Source organism: Solanum lycopersicum, chromosome 7 (assembly GCF_036512215.1).
Source record: "Solanum lycopersicum chromosome 7, SLM_r2.1".
Taxonomy (NCBI): domain Eukaryota; kingdom Viridiplantae; phylum Streptophyta; class Magnoliopsida; order Solanales; family Solanaceae; genus Solanum; species Solanum lycopersicum.
Window position 1 is genome coordinate 16946159 of NC_090806.1, and position 8990 is coordinate 16955148.

The 8990-nt window shown below is 35.6% G+C and overlaps 1 protein-coding gene across 1 annotated transcript; it reads right to left on the reverse strand.

Moving 5' to 3' along the window:
• Window positions 1–4566: 4566 nt before the first annotated feature.
• On the reverse strand, window positions 4567–8091 carry LOC101248890 (uncharacterized). The gene is made up of 3 exons (XM_004243055.1): window positions 7929–8091; window positions 7340–7464; window positions 4567–4989 (listed from the first exon to the last, which is right to left on the reverse strand). Exons 1-3 carry the CDS (start codon window positions 8089–8091, stop codon window positions 4567–4569), a joined length of 711 nt encoding a protein of 236 aa, XP_004243103.1.
• Between the last annotated feature and the right edge of the window lie 899 nt (window positions 8092–8990).

Consider the following 8990-nt stretch of genomic DNA (forward strand, 5'->3'; position numbering starts at 1 on the left):
TGAAGAAGAATTTGGGGTGGAAGCGTAGAGAGAGAGTTTTCAGAAAGAAGAGAGATATATGGATGAAGGTGTGTTTTATTTATGAGGAAAGCTCCTCTATTTATACACATAAATTACACCGTCATACTATTTACTTTACATAATTGGCCGACAAACTTTTTACATGATTGGCCGACAAACTATTTACTTTACGACTTTTGTACATTTGGCTTTTTTCAGCCGACGCAAGACGACAAAAATAAAAAGACCCTTACTTTATACATATGGCTGATATTCAGCCAACAATTTGATTTTTAAAGTGTTACATGCGTGGTGGAGTCTTTTTAATTATCATGTCCAGTTGTATTCTTATAAGCTCTTCTATCTATTTAGACTAGATCCTCGAGAGATCTTGTATTACTTTACAAGTTTTAACTAAAATTTTGTCTAAACATGTACTTTATGCAAGTCATATTTTTCTAGTTACCTTGGGTTTCATTAAAATTTTCCGCATGTTTAACTATTGGAATATGAGAATTCTTCAACTTGTGTGTTATAGTGGGATCTCACGGCCCGGTGGGTTGGGTTGGGTCGTGACAAAATTTGACCTAAGTTTATTTGATAATTTTATATAACATAGCACATTACAAAATATAATCTAATTTTTTTTTGACTAAGAAAATTGTTGAATTAAAAACCATAATCAATTCATGCATAAATACAATCCATATGCAATTATTTTATAATTATTATTTTTTTCATATAAAATATTATATGTTATAATGCATATAAAAATGGTAAAATTTATTAGCAACGGGCGTAAACCTACGGTCATCGTTAAGAAAATAACCAAAATTTTCATTTACGAAAGCTTAGCCATCATGAAAATTTCGATTTCACCACTAAATTTAAATGTTTTTAATTTTTCTCAAAAAAGTGACGTTACCTTTTAATATGAATCAATCTATATTTAAACTACTAGAGACACTTTAACCTGACTAATCTTTTACGATACTGAGAGAAAATGGACCTCACTATCCGCTCGAATTAAATTTCACCTTCTATCTCGATTAATTATTTATTTAAAGATATATTTATCCTAAAAAACAATTGTAGATTTATCTAAATAGCCCATACGTGTAAGAATAAATTTGAATTAATTTTGAACACACTATATGGGTGTGATTAGATTAAAACCCTAAAAACTTATTTGTAGTTCTTAGTCCAAAGCCAAGATCTAATGTCTTCACAATGATAGTATCATTATATATATCCAATTTCATAACATTTTATTTGATTCATTGACATATATGTTAAAAATTATAAGATGTACCACGAGATATATAAATATTGAACTCTTAATTAATACAAAAATTCTAGTCTTTAGGTTCACTAAATTTGAATCATAAATGCAAATCACTACTAAATAATTGAAATAACACCATCAACATTAAAATAAAATTCGAACTAAAACTTAAAACAAAAATATTTTTAAAAAACATAATTATTTCATTGCATGCGTGTTCAAATGTATTAGAAACCATTTTATGCTTAAATAGCATTTTCATGAGGATCTTGTGCAAAAGAAGCAACAACATCTTTTCAGCATCAAATCAATCTCATCCAATCGACTTTCAAATTTTTTCAATTCTTTTACATTGAATTCCTTTATTTGTTCCTGAATTTCTTATATGTGTTGTCATGACCAAACCATAGTGATTGACACACACACTACAAATCAGTGGGAGAACCACTACTAGCAACCAACCTAAGCAATGAACATAGATACTAAGACATTTAAGTTATGGAAATAAGTTAATAGGTAACAAGAAGGTTCCATTTTTCAATAAGGATCTAATAATTAAATAACAATGCAGAAGATAAACCTAGAATCTAAAAGTCAATGTACCAAAACTAGAAACGGGAACCAAATCTAACAAGAATTTATATTGAACTATCTAACGAACTAAAACAAGTTCTAGGTCCGAAAATGGTGGACATAGACTAAAGAGAATCCCTTGGCAGCCCAAATACTGTGGCTCACCCTTGAACTCGAAGTGATCACCAGTCTCTTAAGCATGGTCTTTAAGAAGTAGCGTGAAGACGCCCTGTACTCAAGAAAAAACTAAGAGAAAGTGTTGAAACAGTACAAAATCACTGAAAACTGGTAGTATCACGCGGCTATCCCACTAGTGAACATAAAAAAACAATTACAATATTATAGCACATGTGTAAATATAACTAAATTCAACATGTTCATAGAAATCAACATCACAATTCTCATGCTTGATTAAATGGTTGGTTCTCTCATGAAACCCAAAGTCAAACCGTTAGGATTCTGGAACGTGGCAATTGGATCCACTTATTTGTGCCGGAACATGGAAGCGTAACCCAATCACACATCACAATAAAACATTAATATCACACATTCAAGTCACGATTTTATGGTATCGATATTCATATATCTTATTTCAACATTTATGAAAAATATTGCAACATGTATATATATACAAGTATCACAAAGAAGAACATCAAGTGTATATCACACAATCATAGAATGACAACCATCACCTACCTAGAACAAGTTTGAAACCCTTGACAACTTGATCCTTCCCTTTCCAGATTCATTCATGTTGCTCTTGTCAACAAATAACAATTTATATACGAGAATCAATAAAGAAACAATAAATTCCCGAAATATTAACAAACTATGAATGCTAGTTCAATCCCATCACTCGGACTAGTCAATTTAGGGTTAATTCTGCTATTGGAATCCTTCCCCTATTGACCCATTCTAAAATGTTCTATGTATAGAAAAATGAATTTGGGGAGTGAAAAACATACATCTATCTTGAAGAACAATGGAAAACAAGTTGGAAAAACCCATGGATCGTCTCTTTACTTAAAAGTCAAAAAGTATAAAATAAGGTCATCTAAGTCTTTTATTTATCATTTAAAATCCAGTGATACCTTTTCAGCGGCGTTGTTGCATACGCACATAGTGAAGCAGAGAGCTCCGCCTAACAATATACCAAAATCCTTTAGTTACTCCTCTGCCTCGCCCGCTACATCGGCACTCATCCCGCTGTAGGGGCGTCGCTGCAGTAGCAACATTCCTGCTGCACCAAACGAAGTGAGGCGGTGAGCTCCTATGGACTTCCAATTTCCATCTTTTCACAACATACTCTTAGCCCACTAAACTGAGAAAGTTCCCTTCACACCAAAGTCAATTCCCGATGATCTACTTATCAAATTTTGATGTTGTTAAGTCGTAAGAATTCCTTAACAAGTTATCTATCCATTCATTTACTCAAATCCACATTTACTCCAACTGATTGCTTTCAGATCTCCCTACCCCTCGATTACTCCAAATCCCTTCAATCAGGACAAGGTTGAGAAAATCCTAGTACAACGAAAATGTTTTCCGACCCAAATTTTTCACCGTTTGCATTTCTATTACAATGAAACCTGATCGTTATAATAGATGCCAGTTTTCCCATAGCTCATCACCGAGTGATCAACTCACTAAAGGTAGGCTTGAAAAGGAACAAGTAGTACCTAGTTTGACGAATAATTGCGGGTACATGTCTTACATATACTTCTCAGTCTCCCAAGTAGTTTTCTATACTAGAAGGTGCTTCCAGTGAAATTTGACGGACCTAATCTCTTTGGTCCTCAACCCTTAAACACCTCATATTGGAAGTCCTTGTCTATCACTATTAAGTCCCACTTAATGATATAGTCACCATCACCGTGATATCTCTGTAACATAGACATAAAAAATACGGGTTGTGCACCGGACAATTTTGGACCTAGCACCAATCTATATGCCTTCGGCCTTACATATTTAAGAATCTCAAAGGGACCAATACACGAAGGAATCAACTTACACCTCTTACCAAATCTCATCAACCCCTTCATGTGTGATACCTTGAGAAAAACATTTTCGCCCATCTAGAATTTTGTATCTCTGACCTTTTGATACACGTACTTCTTCTGTCTACTTTGCCCGACTAAAAGTTTAGCTTGAATGGTCCTCACCTTATCTTGGGTTTCTTCACTAAAAAAACCCAAAGGTTTTACATATCTGTATTCAATCAAACTATGGGTGATCTACATCCTCTCCCATATAACTCCTCAAATGGTGCCATATCAATAATAAAATGATAACTATTATAATAGGATAATTCACATAGTGTAGGAACTTATCCCAATGCCCTCCAAAGTCAATTACACTAGCTCTTAACATGTCCTTTAACACTTGTATAGTCCTTTCTGATTTCCTATTCGTTTGGGATGAAAGGTTGTACTAAAAATGATTTGCATGCCCAATTGATCATGTAACATCCTCTAAAACTTTGAAGTGAAAAAGGTACAATGGTCTGAGATAATGGAAAGGGACACACAATGCAACCTCACTATCTCCGTTACATAAATCCTAGCCAAATGTTCAGCGTTGTAATCCACTCTCACCGAAATGAAATGAGGTGAATTGGTCAACCTATCAACTTCAGCACAAATAGAATCAAATTTCCCCAAAGTCTTGGGATGTCCAACCACAAAATCCATGGCTATCGTTTCCCATATCTATTGTGGAATTGACATATTTTGAAGTAGAACCACAGGCCTTTGATGTTCATACTTCAGTTGTTGACAATGCTCACACATTGCCACAAACTTCACAATGTCTTGTCTCTCATATGACCACCAATAAAACTGTTTCAAATCTCTATACATCTTGGTCACACCCATATGAATAGAATAGCGCGAGCCATGATCTTTCATTGGCAACCTTAGGATCAAATCATCAACTCTTGGAGCACAAATTCTACCCTTATAGTTGAGCACACCATCCATATCTAGATTGGTTACTTGAGACTTATCTATTGCAATCTCTTTTCTAAGATCATCTAAATCATTATCTTTGAATTGCTTGACCTTGGTTTCCTCTATAAGCATGGACTTAGCTTCAATGCTAGTTAACAACCCATCTCTTTGAGAAATGCCCAACTGCACAAACATAGACACTAAGTTCTGAATTTCCTTGGTCAAGAGTTATTTGGTTCCACTCAAGTGAGATAAACTTCCCGTACATATCATTTTTCGACTCAAAGCGTCTGCCACAACATTTTCCTTAATCAGATGGTTTTTAAATAGTCACATCATAATCCTTGAGTAATTCAATCAATCTTTGCTATCTCAAATTCAAAACCTTTTGGGTAAATACATGTTTGCAAACTATGAAGATCAGTAAATACCTTACACATAAAAATATACAAATATTGTCGCCCGATCTTAAGAACAAATACCATGACTGACAACTTGAAATCATGAGTTGGTTAATTTTTGTGTTGCACATTCAATTGACGCGACGCATAAGCTATGACATTCTTATCCTGCATCAAGACAACATCCAATCTAGAATGTGAAGCATCACAACAGACAATGAAGTGCTTACCCTCAATCGGTAATGCTAGAAGGGGCGCGGTGGTAAAAAGAGTCTTAAGATTTTGGAAGATCTCCTAACATTTTTCATTCAATTCAACGGTACCTCTTTTTTTGTAAGATTGGTCAAATGAGTAGTAATTGAAGTAAAATTCATGATAAAACGACGATAGTAACCAGCAAGTCCCACAAAACGCCTAACCTCCAACACGAAGCTAGCTTGTACCCTATTTTGAACTACTTCAATCTTTTAGGATCCACTCTTACCACTTCTTTTGACACCAGATGCCCGAAATATGCAACCGACTTCAACCAAAACTCACACATGATATTTTTTGCATATAACTTTTGCTTTCTAAGGATAACCCATACTGTACGAAAATGGTTAGCATTCTCTTCTTCACTCTTTGAATACACAAAAATGTCATTGATACAAACATTCATATAAGATTCAAGAAAGGGATTGAATACTCCATTCATCAACCTCATAAATGTTTCAGGTGCATTAGTAAACCCAAACGCATAACCAAAAACTCATAGTGCCCATAACGAGTCCTAAGCACCATCCTAGGTATATCTTTAGGCATAATGTTCAATTGATGATAACCAAATCTTAAATCAATCTTGGAGAAAACTGTTGCATCTTGTAATTGGTCAAAAAGATCATTCATTTTAGGCAAGGGTTACTTATTTCAAAAAGTGACCTTATTCAACTGCCGTTAATCTATGAAAATCCTCATGCTACCATCCTTCTTCTTAACAAATAAAACTTGAGCACCCATAGGGAAGCACTAGGAAGAATAAAACTCTTATCAAGAATCTCTTGGATTTGAGCCTTAACCTCACTCAACTCCTCCGGAGCGATGCGATATGGAGGGATATAAATTATGGGGCGCGTACCAAGATCTAAGTCAATATAAATCTATGTCTTTATATGGAGGCTTGCTAGAAAAATTATTTGGAAAAACTTCACTAAATGTGGACATCGTCGAAATAGACCGAATGAATGGAGCTTCAATTTAAACATGCCTAACATGAGAAAAATAACCTAAACAACCTTACTCTAATTATTTACTAGCCCAGATGAAGGATATAATCTTAACTTGCTTAGGCTTATACACCCCTTCCCACTATATTTTTTTAATCCCAGAATATATAGAGTCACTGACTTCGCATTACAATTAAGAACAACATAATGGGTAGACTACCAAGTCATGCCTAAGATTATGTCAAAGTATTCCATATCTAAAATCACCAAATGAGTCCTAGTATGAAATCCCATACACAAAATAGATCAAGCACAATAAACATGGGTGACTATGATTGACTCACCAATTGGGGTAGAAACACGTATAGGATAATCAAGAATATCAAATCACATCTCAAAATAAAAGGCAAATCTCACAACCACATACGAATATGTGGAACACAAATTAAATAATATATTGGTTGTTTGATCACAGCCAAGAATAGTACCTTTGATTACTCCATCATACTTCTCTGCCCCATTCTTGCCCGAAAATACATAACATTGAACTCTATTATTGAAACAAGATACCTTCGTGCCTAGTTGCAAAGTACCTCTACCATTCTTACCATTCCCACTACCTCCACGGCCTCTCTTATTTCCTCCGCGTCCTACTTGTGGACTTCCCCTATCATTATTACCATTTCCCGTGTGTATAATTTCTTGAGAAGGTTTCTTTCAAGACTCAAGTGAACGGGGTTGTGGGCAATTCCTCATCATGTATCTAAGTTCCCCACAACTAAAACAAGTGTGGCCTCCAGATGGTTTGTTGCTCGCAATATGCTCAACACTGTGATACACTGAAAATTATTAGAAGGAGTCCCCGAATAGTCACTAGAATTGGAGGACATGGCATACTAAATTGGCTTGGCCGCGAGGGTAGCTCACTGGATCCATTAGTATAGGATCCCTAAAAATTTCCAGGGCCCTCATAGACAACGCTCTAGCTTGACCGTCTTGCTTCTCCCCCTCGACATTTTTGACAGAATCAATCACCTCACTGAAGCTCCTTCCTGCAGAAGTCATATGAACAGGAAACACTTGTATATAAGAATTCAAAGCTCTAACAACTACCGGATCCTCTATTCTTTAGTGGTTACTAATTGGGTAGCTTATCTAGATAAAACATGGGACTTAGCTTCATATGCAATTATAAACATACTAACCTGTTCTAATCCAATAAATGCATCCTTCTTGTTATCTTTCAAACTCCTAGGCATATACTTCTCTAAGAAAAAGGCATGAAATTGAGTCCAAGAAAGTTGAGGTAATGTAGAGGCTCTGCATTTCATATAAGCTTTTCACAATTGCTTGGATGCACCTTGAAGTTGAAAAGAAATAAACTCAACTCCATGGTTGTGAACGATACCGAACTTATGCAACCTCTCATAACAATGCAAAATGAACTCATAAGAATCCTTTATCTCCAAACAAAGAAATACCAGAGACTTGAGCTTCAAAAACATGGTCAACATACCAAGATTATTACTGGTCATCACAAATTCCAACAAAGGATGGAAGAAATCAACATTGCCTACCTCTCCAACCGGCTTGGGTACAGTGTTAACAAGGGGAGAATTCGCGAGGACTTGACTAGGTTGAATCATCCTCGGACTATCCAACCCTTTCAAATATGACATGATCTATTGTGCTAACACCGAATCAAGGTGAGGGATTCCTGTAGCTTCAACCTACACCCCTTACTCATTTTCAACCTCATCTACATTCTCAAACTCAACATCCTATTCTACGTCTTTGTTATGCACCGTAGGATTCTCGTTTCCCAAGCATAGTCATTTGACACCTCATTCACATCAGACTCCACACTTTCACGAGCTCTACCCCTTGATCTTTCTGTACATCTGCCTCAACCATGACTCTAGTTGCGGGTTCTTCATCTGGAGCATTAGTAGGAGCTACATGCCCAACACGATTAAACCTAGTATTTACCATCTACAATAGAATATTTAGAGAAGTTAGATATCAATATAAAACGCCAGACACCAGTTGGAATCAAGTCATAGCGTGAAGGAGACAAGGGAAAATGGGGATTTCCTTATGTCCTAGAGTCTCTCAAAAAAAAGATTAAGTGTCCCCGTACCGTTCCTACGACTCATTTTTGTGCATTGAGATCAACAAACCTAGGATCTGATACAAACTTTTTCACGATCTAGACCGTCGTGATTGACACACACACTACAAATCGGTTGGGAAACCACTACTAGAAACCAATCAAAGCAATGAACCTTAAAACTAAGGCATTTAATTTGTGGAAACAAGTTAATAACTAAAGACAAGGATCCACTAGTAAATAAAGAACTAATCACTAACAAACAATGTGAATGATAAACCTATTAATGAGAACCAAATTTAACAATAATTTCTAATGAACTATCTAACTAACTAAAACAGGGTCTATGTCCAAAAATGATGGACATCAACTTAGGAGGATAATTCCATGGAAGCCTAAATGATATGGCTTACCCATGAAATCAAAGCATCACCAATCTCGTAAGCGAGATTTGACAACAGTTGTGTG

Bases quoted from the DNA above. Each gene is read 5' to 3' on its own strand.
- LOC101248890 (XM_004243055.1), bottom strand. From the start codon at position 8,091: ATGTCATATTTGAAAGGGTTGGATAGTCCGAGGATGATTCAACCTAGT. The intron at 7,465-7,928 runs GTATGTTGACCA...TGACTTCTGCAG, and splicing joins GATGACCAGTAATAATCTTG to GAAGGAGCTTCAGTGAGGTG. The intron at 4,990-7,339 runs GTGAGCTACCCT...ATGTTTGTGCAG, and splicing joins ATCCTATACTAATGGATCCA to TTGGGCATTTCTCAAAGAGA.